Source organism: Manacus vitellinus, unplaced genomic scaffold (assembly GCF_001715985.3).
Source record: "Manacus vitellinus isolate BGI_N305 unplaced genomic scaffold, ASM171598v3 scaffold_35_pilon, whole genome shotgun sequence".
NCBI lineage: Eukaryota > Metazoa > Chordata > Aves > Passeriformes > Pipridae > Manacus > Manacus vitellinus.
Genome location: NW_021940498.1, coordinates 1,458,292 through 1,478,999, shown reverse-complemented (window position 1 = coordinate 1,478,999; position 20,708 = coordinate 1,458,292). Strand labels below are relative to the sequence as shown.

The 20,708-nt window shown below is 44.1% G+C and overlaps 1 protein-coding gene across 1 annotated transcript; it reads right to left on the bottom strand.

The window, feature by feature from the left end:
• Positions 1–8,067: 8,067 nt before the first annotated feature.
• Positions 8,068–9,168, bottom strand: HTR1F (5-hydroxytryptamine receptor 1F). The gene has a single exon (XM_008925341.3). The coding sequence runs from the start codon at positions 9,166–9,168 to the stop codon at positions 8,068–8,070; it is 1,101 nt and encodes a 366-aa protein (XP_008923589.1).
• Between the last annotated feature and the right edge of the window lie 11,540 nt (positions 9,169–20,708).

Genomic DNA, 20,708 nt, shown 5'->3' with positions numbered 1-20,708 from the left:
CGCCTCCCGTTTCTCCTGTTTGCCACCCGCTGCTTGTGTACTCGCGATTGCTCGCCCGCAGCCCGGGGCTGAGGCGAAGATGCTCTGCCCCGTGAGAGCGCGGCGCTCGCCGACAGCCCGCTCCGCTCCTTCCTCCTTCTCCCCGGCACCCCTTTCATCTGTGCTGTGTTTCTCTCTCTCTGCGCCTTAATAATCCGTCACTCCTCTTTTGGTTTTCCTCGTGCAGCCAAGGATGAGCGAGCGCAGGGCAGGTTATCGTTTCGTAGCCTTCCTCGTTCCCCTGGAGGATCTTTTAACGAGAGCTTTTTTTTGCCCGGTTACACGAAATAAGTCAAACTTTCTACTGAAATAACTCTGATCCTTTGCTCACTGTGTGCAGTGTGGTGTGGGAGAGAACAGTCAGAGTGTGGAGCGGGGTGAGAAGAAGGGGTGGTTCAGAGATTAGATTTATTTTCTGTTAAATCTAGACTGCTTCCTTCTATTTCTATTTTACGTCTTGTTCGCGGGTTTAGAGCTTGGAGGGGTTTCAGTTGCTTTTTGTTATTCTTCTCCAGTCTAACAAAAGTGAGGAGCAGTGGAGTAAATTGGTTGAGAAGTACTTTAACACCATCTTCAGTCTGATGGAGAGGTAGGCAAAGGCCAGGCTGGTAGAGGTTGGGGAGGATTGGCATCCATCGGGGTATTTAACAAGGAGAAGCAGGAAACATTGTTGTGGTTTGACTGTATAACTTGTATTTGTGAAAAGCAAGCTAAGCATATACCCGTGCCATGTCTAAAACAGGGGACAAAATCTCCATTCATACTCCATGTACTCAAGGTGGTTTTTGAGAGGGCAAGAGGGCATCATTGGGATATAGATAAGATTTTAAAAGGTGTCCTTTCATACTAACAATTTTTTTTCTCTACTGCTTAGAGCCTTTAAAATCTCAGTACTTGCAGTTCCCCAGTCTCACTGGCTGTGTATGCTGGGTGCTGACCAGTATTGTCACACTAATCTTCAAGAAGGATCATGTGTGCTCAGCTATACAGTGCTGTACTGACCCTGTGTGGGATGGAGGTGGCAAAACAACCTCCTCCCCATCTCTCAGCTTCTGGGAGGTGCCAGGCAGCTTCGAAGTGAACTGGCACTTTTGTTAGTTGGATCTGAGCCGTGACGAGTTCAAGCAAGTTTACTTCAAGGCTGCCTGGCTCCATAAGGAGAAAACTGCTCAGTCTTTGTCATTCCTTCTTCTCCTCTTCCTCCCCCTTTCCTGATTTTGCCTTGCTCCACAGCTCTAATTGGCACCCCTCAAACTGTAGTGCATGATTCCTTGTGCAGTTCAACAAAGGGATGCTCAAAATCCTGCACCCGGGGAGGAACAGCCCCGTGCACTAGTATATGCTGAGGGTTAACAAGCTGAAAAGCAACTTGGCAAGAAAGAACCTGGAGTCAGACTTGTGGGCAGAAAGCTAAACAGGAGTCACACTGTGATCTTATGGCAAAGAAGGACACTTGTGTTCTGGCCTGCACGGGGAGGAGTGTGACGAGCAGGTCAAGGGAGGTGAACCTTCCTCTCTGCTCAGCACTGGTGAGGCCACACCTGGAGTGCTGGGTACAATTCTGGTCTCTTTGGTACAGGAGAGACATGGACATACTGGAAAGAGTCCAGGGAGGGGCCACTAAGAAGTTGAAGGGGATGGAGCAACACCTCTGCGAGGGAAGGCTGAGAGACCTGACGCTGTTCAGAAAAAGAGAAGGCAAAACTTATCTCTGTGATAAATACCTGAAGTGAGGGTGCAGAGAAGATGTAGGTAGGCTCTGTTCAGTGGAGCCCAGTGACAGGACAAGAGGCAAAAGGCCTGAAACATGGGAGGCTCTGTCTGAATGTGAGGAACACTCTTACTGTGAGGGTGGCTGAGTGCTGGCACAGGCTGCTCAGAGTTGGTGGAGTCCTTGCTGGGGGATGTTAAAAAGCCACCTGAACGTGGCCCTGGACAGTCTTCTCTAGGTGGCCCTGCTTGAGCAGGGGGGTTGGACAAGATGAACTCCAGAGGTTCCTGCCAACCTCAATGTTTTTGTGATTCTGTGATTCCTGCACTAGTTTTGAAAACACCCTTTGTTTTCTTGTTTTGTATGCTGAATGGTACCCCAGGACCTCAGTCTGAGGTGTTGGCTGCCTACTTCCCTGGAGTTTTGGTTTTCTAACTGTAAAAGTGAGATAAGAGCTCCTATCTACCTCAGATAATTAGTTGGTTAATATTTCTCCCATACTTCAAAAACAAGAAGAGAGAAATACTTGTCAAAATGCAAAAGGCCATCAACTAATGAGGTTAGAAACACTCAAATGGTAATATAACTTACCTTTATGCGTGTGAAAAATGAAATCATGCTTACCTGTTATAGATACATCTTTCTTGGAACACTGTTTTGGGTTCAAAACAACAGCAGTTTGCTGGCTGTCAGAGTAGATATGGAAGAAAAATCCACAACATGAAAACCCTTAACCTGAATTTTTATCATCTTAAATTCCATATACCCAAGCTGATTGATCCCCTCAAGCTTCAAGAGATTAACTTTATGAAGACAGGGAATGCAAGCCCTTTACTGACCAGCATAGAACTGTTGAGGTAGTTGCTAAATATTCTAGAAGCACTGAAAGAACCCATCTCAGTTAGGATAGACAGTAAGCTGCAGGAGCTGATACAAAGGGAACATGAATATCTGTTTAAACTCCCCTTGGCAGGGAAGAGGGGCCAGATGCTGAGCTGCCCCTTGTTTTGTTAGTACTGACTAAATTTGGTGCTGGTGGCATTCTCTTTGAAGGGATCTCTTTTTTTGCATCCTCTGGGGGAGCGCTGCTGCTCTGCCTTGAGCCCACCTGGTCATCAACCAGTTCAGGCTGCCTCCTGGCTACCTCCAAACTAATAGATGGATGTGCAAGGTTTTGGCTATTTTTGCTGTGGATAAAGGCACAGCTTTGCTCCTGCTGATTTTTGGTGTGTGTTTGTGGAGCAACTGCCTTCTAGTGACTGCCAGCCTAGGAACGACTGGAGTGCAAACTGGCTGATTTCTTATTTCATGGCTGTGGACTATTTTATGCAGCTTTGTACTGTGAAATATGGGAAACCAGGCTTAGCCAAGAGTGAGTTGCTTAGCAGACGCTTGCTGTCATACAAATTAGCCACAGCTTTTGCATCCTGGAGTGCTGCCAGCACAGAGCTAGCTATTGCATTAGATGTCTGCTACCAGTCATGATCTAAACTGAAAGTGAGAAGATTAATCACTCTACTAGCATTATCTTAGCAGGTAGTGCTTTTTGTGGTGTTAAACATGTTTCTCATCTTTAAACCCAAACCGTAAAATACTTCTCAGAGTTTCAAATCAATGAATGTACAGGAAGAACAGGAAGAGGTTTAATTTAGTGAGGGGAAATATCATGCACGTGTGGGAGGCTATCTTGCTTTAGAATTGAAAGAGAGGCTTATTTTATCAGTGCCACCCATCTAATATGTAGCAATGAATACCTTCAAAACTATATTTTAAATAAATGTATGCCTGTATCATATATATGATATGTGTTATACCACTATATTATAAATAAGTGTGGATACAATTGATTTGAGCTACTAGTGGACAAAAAGTAATAGCATCTGATGAGCAGCATCTTTGACTTTGACACTGCCCCAACCAGGATTTTTAATACATAGTTGTACTAACGTAGTTTGACTAATAAAACACAGTCATACAAATATTCCCCTGTGAAATTTTCCTGGTGGCAGAGTTCTTACTTAAAGAGGTATCAGGAATTTTTGGTAATTTTGGTAATAAAAATTGGTAATTTTTAGCAGATCAGCTTCTGTTGGTACTGCCCCTGTACTGCAGCAGCACTTTTTGCAGGAGGAATACAAGACCCACCAGCAGATGCCATTTGCTGCTCACTTGGGTGCTGGAGAGTTGTAGTTCTTGTTTCTAGGTGAGACAAGTGTTATGTTTATGCTTAATCTTCACAGGGCTGCTACAAGGGTTTCCTTTCACTTTCCTGCAGTGATTAGTGATTTAGTGTGCAGAGGTTCAAAAAAGCCCTTTCTTGCAGTGGCTGCAGTGGTGATTTTTCTGTTTCCCTTCTGCAAGGGAATCTGAAATGGGAAAGGCCAAGTAGTAATGTGTACTTGCCTAGAAATAATGTGCTGAGTTTGTAACTACTGGAGAAAATAGTTTGGCACAGAGCTATTTCCGTGTACCTCCCTAGCAGCAAGAACAATTAGGCACCAGCTGAAGACAGTGACTGCCAAAAGCGCATTTGGATGAGGTGGGTGTTCCTGGGTGGTACAGTCATGCGTTAACAAGTGCGACTGCATCACTAAAACAATGTATTTTTGTATCCCCAAGCTCTTTGTAGGGATATGCCATCCTCAGGAGGGAAGGACACCAATAAAGCATCTGGCAGGGAGGGAAGGCGTAGAAATGAGGACAGGATAATGAGGTATATCTAACTGCTTGTTGTTAGCAAAAACCATCCACCTGAACGGGGTATCGTGTTCACAGCCGCTTCAGGAATCATTCTGCCTGAAAGCTGAAGTGGGAGTGGGTCAGCTGCTTCAAATCCAGTTCTCCGGGGGTTGGAAAAAATCTAAAGTGATAGGTGGATGTGTGGGCAGCAAACAGCAATGGGGAGGGCAGCTGCAGCAGGGACAGGGATCCAGGAAGCTTTGTGCAAACTCTGGGGGAGATGTAAACCCTTTCCCCAAAAAACACACACAGAGTCTCCTGATAGAGACAGGAAACCAGACATATTTTTTTCTGTTTGCTGAGACTGAACTCTCCTAGGGCACAAAAAAAAAATCTTAGCTCCAGTGCACAAAACCTTGCTCCTTGAATCTTGTGCTAAGGTCCAGGGGATGCCTGTTTACTTCATACGCAGGGGAAGCAGCGTCTTGCAGAAATCTTAACCTTTATGCACTTTGAAAGAGGAACTTGTGTTTTTTTTTCTGAACACATCACGTGCATGGGTAAATGCTAGAGATGAAATGATACTGTGTGGTGGTGTGTGAGAAAGTGTTTGGCACAGTGGATTCCGTCAGGGAGCGAGTGATGAGTCGCAGTCAGACACCAAGAAATGATGGTCCGCAAGTGCTTTTAATAAAGTAACTGCCCACTCGTTTCATTGGATTTCTTGTAGTTGCCTCTTCCACCACTGGGTGTTGAAGGGTGAGCAGGTACAGCTCAGTGAAAACCATACAAAAGAAACCACCCTGCATCTTGAGAAATGTTCAGCATCTTAATTAGGTTCAGAGTATAATACTGTTAACAGTGCATAAATGACAGCTATTTTCTGTTTATCTACATATGGTTCCATTCTTTGAGTTTTATCCATTATTATTTAAATGAGTATTTTAAGTATCCCTTCTCCTAAAAAGCAGCCCCGTATTTTTTCTTCCAATTTGATTCCACAAGATATTGTCAAACATCTTATGTGTGAGAGGATAAACAATATACTCCATACTCCAGCAGTCACAAAGGGAGAAGCAGGGGAGAGGAATAGATGCCTCCCGATAAAAAATATTACGAGTCAGTACTCAGGAAACATGGGAAACAGATCTTCAATATTAAATGTTTCAGTGGGGTTTTCTTTGCTGCCTCCTGCTAATCTGCTAATCCTTTTAGAAAGCTAGATTTCATGGCTCTTTCTGGAGACAGAGCAGAGCACAGCTGATGTTTAAAGCAATTTCTTTTCTTTCAGCATAATGCAGCCATTGCCGAGGTCACAGGGGCTGTGCTCTGGCTGCAATGGTAGTGAAGTGCACTAAGCTTGCACTGAGCAGGAGCCAATTCCATTCTGTAGCATCCTAGTATCCTCCAAATTTAGCTGTGCCACTGCTGTGCTAGAGCTACATAATATGACAAATGAGCTTTCCATTAGATTCCTGACTGTGTTAAAACCAAAGCTAAAGCAAATGCACCATTTCTAGTAGTTCTGAATAGCATTTCATTTGGACCCTGATGTGAAAGTAGAATACAGTAAATTGCAAGTGACAGAAACAAATTAGTTCAATATCTCAAGTTTCGAACCTCGTCATCTTGCAAGAAACTCTTCTGACAGTTGTTGTGTCAGCTGGTAGCCAGCGAGCAAAATACAAAAATTATTGAACTCCAGAGTTTGTAATACAAGGGAGGGAGAGGGGGAGAGAGAAACAACAGTGATGGCCTTTTTTTTTTTTTTTTTTCTGGTGTCTGGGTTTTCTTGTTTAATGCAAACCACTGAAAGTCTCCTGGAAGAACAACTGCAAAGACCAGTAACACCTTTCCCAAACTAAGGGTGAGCATAGTAGTCTCATGTCTCAGTTTCTTTGTGATGTTCCTAAGCTGCTGGCCTAGGTGCCAAATTGTAGTAGGACATTGCTGCTGCTGACAGCCAGGTTTGCAGTTCATGTAAGGAGCCTCAGGTCCCTGTTCCTGTGAGGCAGCACTGAATGCCTGGCAATGAATTTGAAGCCGAGCTCTCAGTGACAGAGCCTGAATGTGCTTGCCCTGAAAAGTGCAAAACCTGTCCCTGGCTTCTGGTGTGGCTCTTAGTGACTCAACTGCACGCAGGGGCAAATGCCCCCTGCTCTGTTAGTACCCCTAGCTGTCAGCAAACCTGCACTGTGGCTTGGCATCTAGAGCATGCCAAGCAGAATTGGCCAAGGTGCCATCTTTGAGGCCTTAGAAGGGATGTATTCATTGATGTTGCCTGCACAGCTGGCCAGGGCTGTGCCTACAAGGCCCTTTTAGCTATTCTGGGACTGGGGATATGGACTAGATGCTCTGGGGGAAAGAGGAGTTTAGAGCTGCCTGCCAGTGTGTGTCCCACAGGATCCTCTGCCCAGGTATGCCCTGCATACTGAGGCCACTCCATCTGCCCTGGCTGCAGAAGTTGATGCACAGCCTTTTCCAGAGAGCCTTGGTGCTTTCTCACATGCTTGGGAAGAGGGTGCACAGCCCTGGTGCTTGAGGCAGTCAAGGAAAGACTTGGGGCACACTCAGCCTCTGAGGATGGAAGGCTGAACTTGCTGTGCCAGAGCTGTCAGCCCCAGTTCTCCACCAGGTAAAGAAGCCACCCTCCAGCAGCAGCAGCAGCGCTCTGAGGGCCCTGGAACGAGTGGTATGTTTGGGTTTGGTGCTGCAAGTCACAGGTTCTGCGCTTGGCCGGGTGTGTGAGGTAGGGATGAGGACATGAAGAAAGAAGTGTCTCATGCTTCTCTCCCTTCTAATGTCTCCATAAGGAGGACCAGCTGCTCTTTATGAGCTTTTTTTCTCCCCAGTTCCCATGGAAGTGGCGTCTCAGAGCACTAGGCACGATGTGCACCCAGCTCACTGGAGGTGCCCCAGGTATTTGGCTGTTTCCCCTGGGGCTCTGCCCGTGTCTGCTGGGGGTGTGCAGTGGCAGAGGGCTCACAACACTGGCTTGCTGTGAACCTGGCAACCCATGGAAGCACACTGCCTGCTGCTGGGGTGCTGTGGGGGCATAACACGGGGAAGACCTTCATCTATGGGAGAAGGCAGGGCTGCAGCTGCACTCAGCTAATCAACAGAGGATGATGCTAGATATATTTAAAGCTACTACCCTTTGCTGGGAATGGCTTGGCTCTATGCTGCAGGCCTGTGACATACTGATAAAATCATGTTGTGATTCCATGGTGTATTTTCTATCCTATATTAGTAGGATTTAAAAGCTGTGTGTTATTTTTACCTAAAATTTCATTGATGCTTGAGGGTTACTTTTAAAAAAAATTTGTCTACTTCAAGAGTGTGTTTCCTTCATATTTAAGGTAATACCTTATGCTTCAAGTTAGGCAGCTGTGCAAATCCCAGCTGGATCAGAGCCACAATATGCTACCTCTTTTCTAGAGCAAAACTGATCCCAGATGATCCATCTCTTTTAAAACTTGGGCAATTTATGCTCCCAATACTACTTATACAAAAGAAGTCATAATGTAAATGCAGAGTCTTGGTGCTTTTCCTTAAATACAACAACCGTCATCTCAGTTATATAAATTTTTACAGGTTAAAAAACAATGAGTATGTTCTTCTTATACGAACAAAAGCTCTTAAAAGTATTGCCTACACCGCACAAGCTTCTGGAAGGCTTTCTTGAAATCTTCATTAAAGATTGTGTAGATTAAAGGGTTAATAAGGGAATTTATATATCCCAGCCATGCTAGGAAATTAGACATGTCTTCTGAGATGTGACATCTTTCACAGGTATTAACAACTACCTCTTTTACAAAAAAAGGGAGCCAGCAGATTACAAACGCCCCCAGGATCAGACCCAGCGTAGTTGCTGCCTTTCGCTCCCTTGTGCTAGAGATTCTCTGTTTTTTCCAGGACTTCTCGTGCTTAGATTCAGACCTGGGGCTGCGCAGGGTGACGTTGATTTTATCAGAGTTCACCAGGGGATCTGATGTCTTCTCTGCCGTGCTGGGCATTGAAGCTGATTTGGTGCTTCTTTCACCCGCGTCCAAAAGGACTTGTCCGTTCACCCCCTCCTCCCTCACGATCCGGCTGACGCTCCTCCTGTGAAATGTCTTTGCCGCCTTGTATATCTTGTAATAGAGGATCAGAATCAAGGCCAGAGGGATATAGAAGGCGCCAAACGTGGAGTAAATGGTGGAGACTATGTGGTCGTGCTTGATGATGCACTCGTCGTCCCTGCTGGCCGTCTGGTGCCGCCAAAACAAGGGCGGCATGGAGATAAAGATGGATATGATCCACACCACTGCTATCATGATGGCAGCGTGCTTAGGTGTCCTTTTCCGTGCGTATTCCACGGCATCCGTGATCGCTCTGTACCGGTCCAGAGCAATGGCAGAGAGATGCAGGATGGAACACGTGCAGCACGTGATGTCCACGCTCAGCCAAATGTCACACACCACCTGCCCCATGATCCAGGTCTCCTTTACAATGTAGACAATGCTGAAGGGCATCACCAGGACTGCCACGAGGAAATCTGTCACTGCAAGAGAGCAGATTAGATAGTTGGCCGGGTGGTGGAGCTTCCTTGTCACAATTATTGCAGTCATCACCAGAGAATTGATGGCCGTTGTCATCAGAGCAAGCACAGACAGGGTAATGGAAATGAGAATCTTGGATGTCACCCATTTGAACGGTTCTGATGTACTGTTTTGATCAGTTGAGTTTATTAAATCCATGTTCCCTTTTAAAGGTGATCTTTACCCGTAGCTGTTACCTGTTGGAAAAGTAAAAACATTCAGAAAGTGCATCCTTAATCTGCAAGATCTCTTGAATTTTTTCATCTTAAAAGACTGTTGGCCCCCAACCTTACAAGAATTTCAGACTTATCATTAGAAATTATTCTGTCTCCAAACAGATTTTCCTGGCTAGCACTATGTGGGATGCTCTGCTTTTAGGCTTGTACTGTTCACTCCACTAAGCAATGTAACAACTGTCAAAAACATTAATCCAGCAGGCATAATGCTTATTTTCTCTGTGTAAACTTCTTTTTCCCCCCATCAGTACGTGAGTCATTCCTTATGTATAGATAAGCATGGGCTTTCTAAACTGGGTCATAGTTTTCAAGAGAAAACAGAAATGTGAAACGTTGCAGTATGAATAGAAGAAAAAAAAATTGCAGGTCGAAAGTGTCATTTTAAAGCTTCCTCTTCCTCAGCTCTAAAATGAAACAGCTAAACATATTCTAAAGCTTCAAACTGTTAACTCATTGTCTAACTGAAATATTATCCATAGGTTAGTCTTGAGAACATCTTTACTTTTCCTCAAGTTTTGCTATTCTGTGGCTGCTGCTGAAGAAAACTGCAAAATACTTGGGTGCCAGTTGTTCTGCTAACTACTCTCACTATGGAAACAGCCTAGAGCCTCTTATGGCTCTGCTGGAAGAAAAAAACAGGGAAATAGTGATGAAATAAGTTCTTGACTATGTTCTGGGGATGAGCACCCTACTTTCTTACCAAGAAGAGTTTCTGAGCACTCTCTGGACAGCAGCTGAGTTAGGAGTTTCCACATTTACTGTGAGTACAAGCTCTACTCTAAAGAGGATCAGATTTCATCCTCTTGTGAGTTCTGACCTGCAGTTTCTCCAGTGAGTGAGATCTACCTGATGAATCCCTAAGCGGGTTTGCTCTGACAGATTTTGGAGTGTAGTGAGTGACTTGCACTTGTGTTGCCTCGGATGCCACATGTATGGAAACACGTGAAATAAGTGAATAATTTTTTTAGGAAGAACGGGTCTCATTAACATGACTAAAGCATTTTGATATTGTGCCGGAGTGGCTGGAAAGGCATCTCATATACTGTTTAAAACCTTAGACCCAGCTCACTAATTTGGTTTGATATTCTAATCTGGTCAATGCTTAATACACTATTGACCTACTCAAAAAAGTTTTTAGAACTGCTTGTCCAGCATTTCATTGAATGGAAGCACAAGGAGAGGAAATGTTATTTCTTGTGCTGATGTTCACAAATGCTGAGCAGATTCTTGTCCTGTACATGAACTGATTACAGTGTGAGTGCTCTTTCTGTGTTCCTTATTCTGAACTTGAAATATACTTTACACACGTAAAAATAGATCCTTCATCATGTCAGTGTCACCTTAAAACCTGAATCCACAATAATTGCTAGTTTGCAGGTATTGTCTATAGTCAGTTGCTTTCTAGAGGAAGAATAGGTATAGATACAGTATTACCTGGTGAATGTTCCACCTCTGCTAAACAAATCATCTTTTTCGAGCTTGTGTAAACACATGGGGAAAAAAAGTTTACTGGCAAAACCCAAGATATCTGTTGATATCCAGTAGTTGATCATACTTTAAAACAGTTACTCATTATGGTTAATTACCTTATAAATTTCCAACTCTTTGGATATTAGTCCTTAATTGCAAGCAAGAAAAAGCAATTTAGAGATAACGAAAGCTGATTAATGGCTTTTGAAGGATTATTCAGTTTGAGACCGTGGAGTAAGGAAAATAGCATGGGTAGGTTTGTAAAACTGCTGTGTAGGAATAAGTAAGTTTCCTTAGTGCTGCTGTGATTTGGAGGCCCTTTATAAGAACACAGTGACAGAAAAGTGCTTATTTGCCAAGTGCAGTGATTATGCTCCTCTGTGTGGCTTTAAGATTATCAGCTGGTGTGCTCAGCTTTCATTCAGGCTGCTGGCGTGGCGCAACAGGGGCACTGGAGACTCTCACACCGAGTTTTTTGTGAACTACTCTGAGATGGATAATTATGCTGGGGTCTCCTGATCATGGGACACAACCTGTTCTTTATGGTATCTGTCCAGACAGAATGTTCTCCTGCTCCTGTGTGGAGACTTAAGAGCCTCTGCCGTTCCAGCAGGTGTCCAGGGTGGTCCTCATGGGCTGCTGCAAACACCAGAGTGTGGCTCCATCCAAGGGAGACAGCAGTAACCATACTGATCTGCCCTCCATGGAAGTGCCTCCTTTTGAGGTTAAAGGGCCATTCAGTGGGCTGTGCTGCCAGTCACAAAATTTGGTGGCTTTCCCTGTTCAAGTGGGATGGGGATCTTCTAACTGGTGGCAACCCATCAGAAACTCTAGTGTTGGAAACATCCGTGCAAATTTTTTGGGTGATCACTAACTAAAAGGATTGTTTTACAAATGTGTGGAGTTGACATGCTGACAGCATTTAAGGACTCATGCCTCTCTCTCTCTCTCTTTTTATCACATCCAAGATGAACTAATTCTGGATTTTCTCTTGCTCAGTTGAACTCATTTCAGTCAGTTGCCATCACTGGCTTCTGCCCTCAGTAAGCAACTGACCCACTTCTAGGAGTGTGAAGGATAATCCTGTCAACATTGCACTGAATTAGGAATTAGGAAAGCTGGCTTCTGCCCCGGGGCTGTAGGCTTTCCTTGTCAATTTTGGAGCAAATTCATTATGGTGCTTCTGTTAATTCTCTGTAAAATAGCTGCAGGAGTAGTTCCCTGGTACTCTACTCCGTGTATTTGTATCGCTTTCTCTTAGTAGCATGAATTACCTCTTTTATGCACTTATTGCAGGGAAGATCTAATCTCAGGTCATACCCAAGGTGCTGTGGGCATCCTGGCATAGCTACACACTGTGTTTCCAGCTTGGACTTTGCTGTTATTCCTGTGAGACCACCAAGCTCCTACCTCACAGAGCAGGCACAGTCCCTCTGCCTTGCAGTGTGGTGTCGTCTCCTTATGGCCACACGCCTGACATAAGACTTTATCTAAATAAAGCATGGAAGACTTGGAGCTCTCTTCTCTGAGCACTGAATTTACTTTGGTGAATGAAAACAAACTTGCAGCCATGCTGAACTGGAGACAAATCTGTATCTCAACAAGTATAGAATGGGTTTAGCAGTGACTATTTTCAGCATGCAACTATTTTCAAAAGAATTATTACAGTCCAGATGTTTTAAAGGCTACTTTTGTGGAACTGGCAACTCAGTGCCCCACTTGAAGGACTAAGCTGAATCTATCTTTGAGTTATCTAAGATAACTCAAATTCCCTGGGAGTTGTTCTTGATGTAGTTGTGTTGTCTTTTTCTATTACCTTTTCAGTATGCAGCTGTTGTTGGAAAACTTTGGAAAGACTTGAAACTTCAATTGCATTATACTGTCCTGAACTTAAGATTGGTGAAAAAGACATCTTGTACTTTATCTTTGTTATTTATTTATTATTATTTATGGTTGCTGAACAAGAGCTCTGTAAACAAAGGAAGATAGCATGTCTATTCTCTTGGATACATGAACATTATTATTTTTAGGGAACAAACCACTTCTACAAATCTCTTTTCCTTCCCTTCCAGATATGGCATGTTAGGGTGACCGGAATATAAGTACTTTTTGTCTTTAAATGCACACATATATCATCTTACTGATCTTGTTTAGAAGGCATGGTGCAGCCTTATCACAAAAGTAAACACTGAATTTGTCTGGTGGCCACTCAAAGAAAATGGATGTTGTTGGTCCTCCTCAGTTCTACCTGAGCATGTGTGTGTGTTATTAAGCCCATAACCACTCATTTGTGTCTGAGATTTACAAAACAGTAATAAGATTACTCCTGTTCAATAGCATTAGTGCATCCTTTCACGTTTGGAAAACAGTACTACTCTCCCTTTTAGTAAACCTGAAAAACAACATGAAATGCTGACAGCTGGACAAACGTGGCTGGGAATGCCTTTGAGAAGGGCATTCATCAGCCTGCTGTTTGGGATTCTGAACTTAGACCGAATTTTGGGACCTGTTTTTATTTTTTTTTTTTCTGTTTGGTTGGTTTGTTTGTTGTTTTGTTGTGTTTTTTTTTTCCTTTTTTTTTGGGGTTTTGTTGTTGTGGTTTTGTTTTTTGTTTGTTTGTTTTTTAAATATTGCTTTAGGCATTGACAGTGGGAAAACTTGCCCATTGGGGTTTAAATACTGCTTTTGAATAAGTTTTCTGAGTGCACTGTGAGGGGTGGGAGGTGGTGTTTGCTTGCCTTTTTTTCATGGGTGCTCATTAGCAAAATCAGTCTTAATTAAAAAACAGTAACAGCACTCGGACAGTAAAATGGGCCACTGATTGAACTAAGGGTATTTAAAATGCTACAGGCAGCAATAAGAGCCTTTGTGCATTAAGTAAACACAAAGCTGTGTCAGGGGCACAGATACATCCTGCTCAGCTTGTTTTCAGCCATCCTGTTTTTATCACCTGTTTCTGTATGGGCTAACCAGATCCCCACTGAAGGTAAGACTAAAATAACCATAGAAAGATTAAGTAGCTATAAGTATCAGCCTTGCCTGGGAGCTGAAATTTCTTCTGAAGCTTTTATAAGCTTGTAAAAATCCTTCCTGATGTAACTGTGTGTCTTTAGATACTAACCATGTGATGTACTAATGACAAGTAGCTTAGTAATGATCCATCATATTAAATATGAGGAGAGGGAAATATTACTCCTTTGGATTAAACAAATCTGTTTAAGAAGGATGAGCTTGTACTCGGATCTGATAGGGGATGCACTTGGGGCTTGAACCCTAGTGCCCCAGCAGATGGAGCAGGAGTAGAGGGACATTTTCACTTGGTTCTTAGAGTCCTGTCCTTAAATTCTTTCCTCCCAATAACTCTTGCTAAGGCTCCTAAAGCTACAGTGCATCCCCCTGGGACAAGGCAGGGATAACTAGAAGGCTTGTGAGAGAAGTTACTTGCCAGCCCAAGGCTGCTGCAGCAAACCTGCCTTTCCTGGAACCCAAAGTAGCTGTCTGTCAGCAGATTGAAGCGCGAAGCAGAAATTACAAGGTTGCCAACTTTCCTTACCCGGTGTGCATTTCTGCATGCTTAAAACCCATTTTTTCTCCTCCTCTGCCCCCACCCTGTATCTGCAATTTAACTAGGAAGCTGAGTTCTTTCCAGTTCTTAATCTGTCAGCAAATATTTGCGTATGCATTGGATTCCCTGTTTGGGTGGTACTGTCTCAATCCATGGGACTGAGCACCTTCTGGACCTGAAGTGTGTTAGTAGCTGGAAGAATATCTCAAAAACTGTATGAGTCTCTACAGTCTGGAGTTATTTATAACCTCCACTTGTAAAAGGTCACAACAGACCCATTCCTGGAAACAGAGACCACAATTATAAAATCATAAATGCATCATTTGAACTAATATGAACTAAAGATAACGTGGAGTTCTGCCTCCCAAGCACCCCTCGGGAGAAGCACGGGCAAATAAACAAGCTTTGCAGCATGCCCTGAGGATCAGTATAACACAGGAAGGAAACAAATCGGAGAGTCCTGGAAAACAGGTCTGAGCACAGGCGCTCTGATTTCATACAGAATGGCAAAGACAAGTCTGTTTCTGTGCCTTGAATGCAAGGCACAGAAGTTCTGTAGTAAACCTGTATTTGATGCTTTTCTTAGCTGTGTTACAGTCTTAAAAGTCCTTCTGTTGGCCAAACGATGTGCTGCAGTACATTTTGTGTCAGGCACAACAAAGATTATGCTTGCCTTAATTTTCTGGATGTCTCTTTAAATTGTTTCAGCCAACAGAAATAATCCGAAGTGGCTAAAATGACAAAGCCTGTTAGACTTAGCCCTGAAAGTTACCACCCCATATGTCTGCTCTGTCACGTTATTGCTCCTGGAACCAAATCAACAGGAGGTAGGTAGTGCTTCCACTGAAACAGCTGAAATGCAAAGTCTGAAGGCTTTCCTGAGCTGCCAGGGAAGGTGAGTGAACTTGCCCTCTGCCACTGGGTGCTGAGAAGAGAGATGCAAGCAGCAACTCCGTCAGGACCAGAATGAAGGCAGAATTCTCTGGCAAAGGGGCAGAGTGAAGCACTGAAATAGCTCTGTCCTCATCTCCCTGGTGTAACTAACTCACCTTCATGCTTCCTACTGTATGAACTGCAACGTGCTGGCTGCGACTGCTCTGACACATCTCCCTCCAGGAGCCTTTGATCCTTGCTTCTTTACTCCAAGAGCATTACCAAGTGCTCTGTGTTCTCCAGTCTGCAAAATACCAGACTCTTCAAGCCCAAACATGACAACCCCACAGAACAGGGATTCCTGTGCCTCTGTCACAGGGGGACAGCTCCTTGACTCTGGGACCTGGACAGGCTGGATAGGTGGGCCAAGACCAATGAGGTTCAACAAGACCAAGTGCCGGGTCCTACACTTTGGCCACAACAACCTCATGCAACACTACAGGTTGGGAGCAGAGTGGCTGGAAAGCTGCCTGGTGGAAAAGGACCTGGGGGTGCTAGTTGACAGTAACTGAACATGAGCCAGAGTGTGCCAAATTGGCCAAGAAGGCCAATGGCATCCTGGCCTGGATCAGCAATAGTGTGGCCAGCTGGATCAGGACAGTGATTGTCCCTCTGTACTCAGCACTGGTGAGGCCACACCTCAAGTGCTGTGTCCAGTTCCCTCACTCCAGGAAAGACATCGAGGTGCTGGAGCAGGTCCAGAGAAGGGCAGTGGAGCTGGGGAAGGGTCTGGAGCCACAAGTCTGACGAGGAGCAGCTGAGGGAGCTGGGGATGTTTAGCCTGGAGAAGAGGAGGCTCAGGGGAGACCTCATCACTCTCTACAACTCTTGGAAAGGAGGTTGTAGCCAGGTGGGGGTCAGTCTCTTCTCCCAAGCAGCTCGCGATAGGACAACAGGACATAGTACTTAGCTGTGCCAAGAGAGGTTTAGTTGTACATTAGGAAGAATTTCTTCAGAGAAAGGGTGACTAGGTGTTGGAATGGGCTGCCCAGGGAGGTGGTAGAGTCCCCGTCCCTGGAGGTGTTTTAGGAAAGACTGGTAGTGCCATGGTCTGGTTGACCTGGTGGTGTTTGGTCACAGGTTGGATTTGATGATCTCAGAGGTCTTTTCCAACCTAACTGATCCTGTGACTTCAAACATGTCACTGCAGTTCCTGGGGAGGTACCACTTGAGCTGGCTTTAAACTCAGTCAGGTAACCATGAGCAGAGTGTTCAACAAAGCCTGCTTGGGAAGCAGGGTTGCTGCATAGGTGGGGTTAGTCTGTGGTGCATTCCTTGATGGCCTTGTCATCTCTACTTGCCTCTGTTGGACTGCAGTGTAGTCACATGCTCTTGCCAAGCCTGCCTGGAGGATACTTCCCCTTCTTATTGTCACCATATCTGTAACAATCACTGCGTTTGCTTACATGGAAGAATCATGTTCAGAGAGTAATTCTGCATTCCTTGCTGCTTCTGGTGCTGAAGTTAAGGGTTTGGTTTTCTGTCTCCTTTTGAAAAATTAGTCGCTTGTCTGCGTTTGCTCTTTATTTCATGTCCCTCTGCCATCTGTTTTAATCTAGCTGAGAGGGATAGGAGGGAGGCAAGCCAGCTTCTCAGCCAGCCCTCTGGGAGGGTGGAAGGAGAAGCAGCAAGAACAGCACAGTGCACGGGATGACGGGCTTGCTCATATAGAACAGCAGGCATGCCTCCCAAATTCAGATTCAGTTCTTGTGTGGCCAGAGAGGGAATGTGTTATGATTTGATGATTTTGGCTGGAGAAAGGGAAAACTTCATTTCCCTGTTCACAGTTCTCCTGAGGAGATAGCACTGATTTGTTTCTATAATTCATTAGATAAGAGGATTCAGCTTCCTGTCTTATTTGAGGTTGGTCTGAATCCCTAGTCCAGACGTCTCTGGATAACAGTGGTCTGGAGAGTTGCCTCTTATCTTGTATATGCTGTGAAAGAGCCCCAGAGGACCAGGCTCTGCACAACAGAGCCCATGGGAGCTGCTTCCTGCCATCACTTCTATTGCTGGTGTTTGGAGCTGTTCAAAAAAACATCTGTGAGAAGTAAAGCAGTATCTGGGTACCCCATAGCCTAGTATGAGCTCTACACTGAGCAAAACAGTACCTTCATGATGGCAAGTATTCTATACAGACAGACAAAATCCCATGTAACTGTGGCCAACACCCTGTCCTTGGAGGCACATGTCCCCCTGGATGGGTGCTCGGGGCCTGAACCTGAACCCTCCATATCATAAGTGGGCCACTCACTTCCTATACCCACTCTTTGGCATCTATCCTTTATTCAGTTTGGATCTAACAGCCTGAAATGTTCCCTTCAACCACAAATTTTCTGCATTAGGAAAAGATGTCTAAAATTTTTACTTTTGTTCCGTTGAAGAAAAAGCAAGGTTTTTGTTTGCTTTTATTTGGATTGGCAATGAATCAAAGAAGTGACTGTTCACCCATCTGTGTATATAATCTGCACAAGTAGTTTCACACTATGCAGGAATGGCTTTGCTTTCATGATTATAAACTAAATTTGAATAGGGGGTTAAAAATGCACAATGGTTTTTCTTGCATTTCAAAACACTGCCTTTTCAGGTAAGGGCTTAAAACCAGTGGGAACCAGAGAGCAGTGCTGGAGCAAGGAGGCTGAGAGGCAGTTTTACTTCCTTTTGAACAGTTATAAAATGCAGCCTTGTTTCTCCCACTTCCCCCTCATCCTTATGCTTTGAGGCCATGTGTTTTTTGCCAGGCCTCTGAAAACCTGTGTGTGGAGCTGTAAGTCACAAACCTTTTTCACAGATACACCTACCTCAGAAACTCTCTTGCAAGGGGGAGGTCAACCTCAGTAACAAAACAATTGTTATTTTCAAATATGTGCCTGGAAAAGATCTCTATTTCAATCTACAACGTAAGGAAACATAATTTTCAAACTATCACCTTGTCCAACAACAGGATATTGCAGTTTTTTTGCTGTGTGCTTACCAGGGCAGCTTTGAGGGAGAACTGAACTCAGAAGAGTTTGCTGGAAGAGGAGTGAAGGCAACGTGTCACTGCTCCTCCTCTGCAATAGGGGTTCTGTGTGACACAAGAACAGGTCTGTGGCTGATCATTTAACTTGGAGAGATGGAAAAATTTGCATAATCTGCAATCTCATCTCTGCCTAGTTTTCGGAGACTGATGGTTTTTTAGATAGTATTTATCTTACTGCATACTTCCCAGAGTCTTTCTCTGTATTCTTTTCACTGTGTCATTTGTCTTTATTCTCATCCTCACCTGATCATCCTGTAGACTGAAGAATAACCCTATCAGATGGTAAACTCTGCACTGGGATTGCATTAAACAGCAGTTCTCTAACATTTTCATTTTCAGGATTAACTGAGACAATTCAGGCTATTTCCTCTGAAAAATGTGCAAATAGCCCTGGCCAAGAAGTACTTTAAGCAAAACAAACAACACAGTCTTTAAAATTGATGGGTTTGGAAGAGGGATGAATATTAGGAGCATCAACCTTTTAGAGGAAGTAGAAGTAAAAATGGCTTTTTCCAATCTCCTTGGGAAAGACAGAGAGGAAAGGATCTACATGCTTCCAGAAAAGCAGGAGGAACTTGTAGAAAGCTTTCTTAAAGTAAAGCATCCATGGGAGAGGATTTTGTTGTGAAGGAATGTTTGTTTTTTATTTCCTTCAGACAATGCTTTTCTGTCAGAGGATGCCAGGCTGCCTTGCCTTTATGACTTCCACCAGTGAACAATGGTGGCTCCAGGGAGAGTTCTAGAGAGAGATCTTTCCAAAATTCAGATACTGTGCCTTCAGACTTAGGTCTATACTAAACAAGACATGTTTTCTGCTGTACTCTTCACAGATTGCCACAGTGCTGGTAGTAGAGCACACAGAGCTATTCCTGTATGTACTTTCTCCTGCACAGAGGCAGAGCATAAACGTGGGCAGGTAACTGGTCAGACTCTCCACGAGCACCACAGGCTACCTAGGAAGATCTCACCTGCTACTTTCATGTGCTTTTCCACTTGTGTAGTGTCATTTTTGTTTGTTTGTTTGATTGATTTTTATTATTTTTAGGGATTTAAATCCTGGCATTGACACAACTGAATATTTTAGCCAGAAGAGTTATGTTCACTCCGTGAATTGGCTTAAGTGCTAGTGGCAAAAACCCCATTTTCTTCCAGGCCTGTATAAACCATCTGTGTCTTGAGATCTCGGTTGCAGCTATGCTGGCAAAACTTCTCTAGTGCAGATTGGGCTTTAGCTTTCCTCCTTTTCACGGTTTCAGACTGCTCTGCAGCTCTTGAGCATGCCTTTCTCTCTACTTCAGTTTCTTACTGCATTGCAACATGATCCCCTGTAAAAGTACCAGTATTTGGAATAATACTGGAGAGAATTTGAGGCAGTGGAATGCCTAGGAAGGAAGGATGCTGGAGCACACCCTGTATTGCACTTGCATGTGTCTATATCCCACAGTGCTGCTGAATATTGTTGAACTTATACAAATTCAGCAATTTCTTTGAAAAACTGGGATGCACCAAACAGCATATCTGTGTGGTGTGGTGGGAGTCAGTGTTGTGGGATTTCTGAGTTTTCTGCCATGCTTCCTTGGGTCAGTGTGTGCCAGCTGCAGTGGGGATGAGAGGGAGGTGAACTGGAGCAGCTGCCACCAGCCCAGACCAGCAGCTGGTCTGGAAATCACTTGGGCAGAGTCAGGACAGGGAGCCCAGTGAAATCCCTCAAGATCTCAGGGATCTCATTTTGGCAGAGGATGACAGTCTCTGTGGTCTGCTGGCACCACAGCTTGCTGAATAATTCCTGGTAACATTTAGCCTTGGGTATATTTTTAGGGGTACAAAACTTTCAAGAAAGCTGGTAGCAGCAGGACGGTGTGAAAAGTGCCCAAACACAGAAACAAGGATTTATCTTCCTTAGGAAGCTTCCCAGATCTGTCAGGTCTCCCGTTGCAGAGGCTGTGATTGCTAAATCAGCTCTTAAGCTCTCTTAACACTTTGTGAACTCATTTTCATTCCTGATAGGAAAATAACAGACTGTCACACACCACGTTTTTCCTTTGCATAATTCCGACGTCGTTGTGACACTTGACACACAGCACAGATGACTGTGAATGGCTTCTTAAAATTTAAACAGATGACTCAGAATTAATTATGAAAAACAACCTTATTGTTGTCCCAGGAATTCGGTACAGAGAGTCATTGTCTAACTAGATTACCTAGTTTCCGTGGATCCCTAAAACTTCTCATTCATAAAACAGCTAAAGGATCTTGAATGATAATCCTAAGAAACTATTTCCAAACAAAATTTCAAAGATTTTTACTCTTGCTGATTTTTTTCCCCTTTGAGAATCTATCAATGTTTGCTTTCTAAGACTTTTTTTTAAAACGTAACTTTGTGATTATGAAAGTCTTCAGCACTGTAGAAAGGTTTAGGTACAACTTTATCCCAGGAATTTCTTGTAGGCAGCACTTCAGCTCTTGGTTTCCT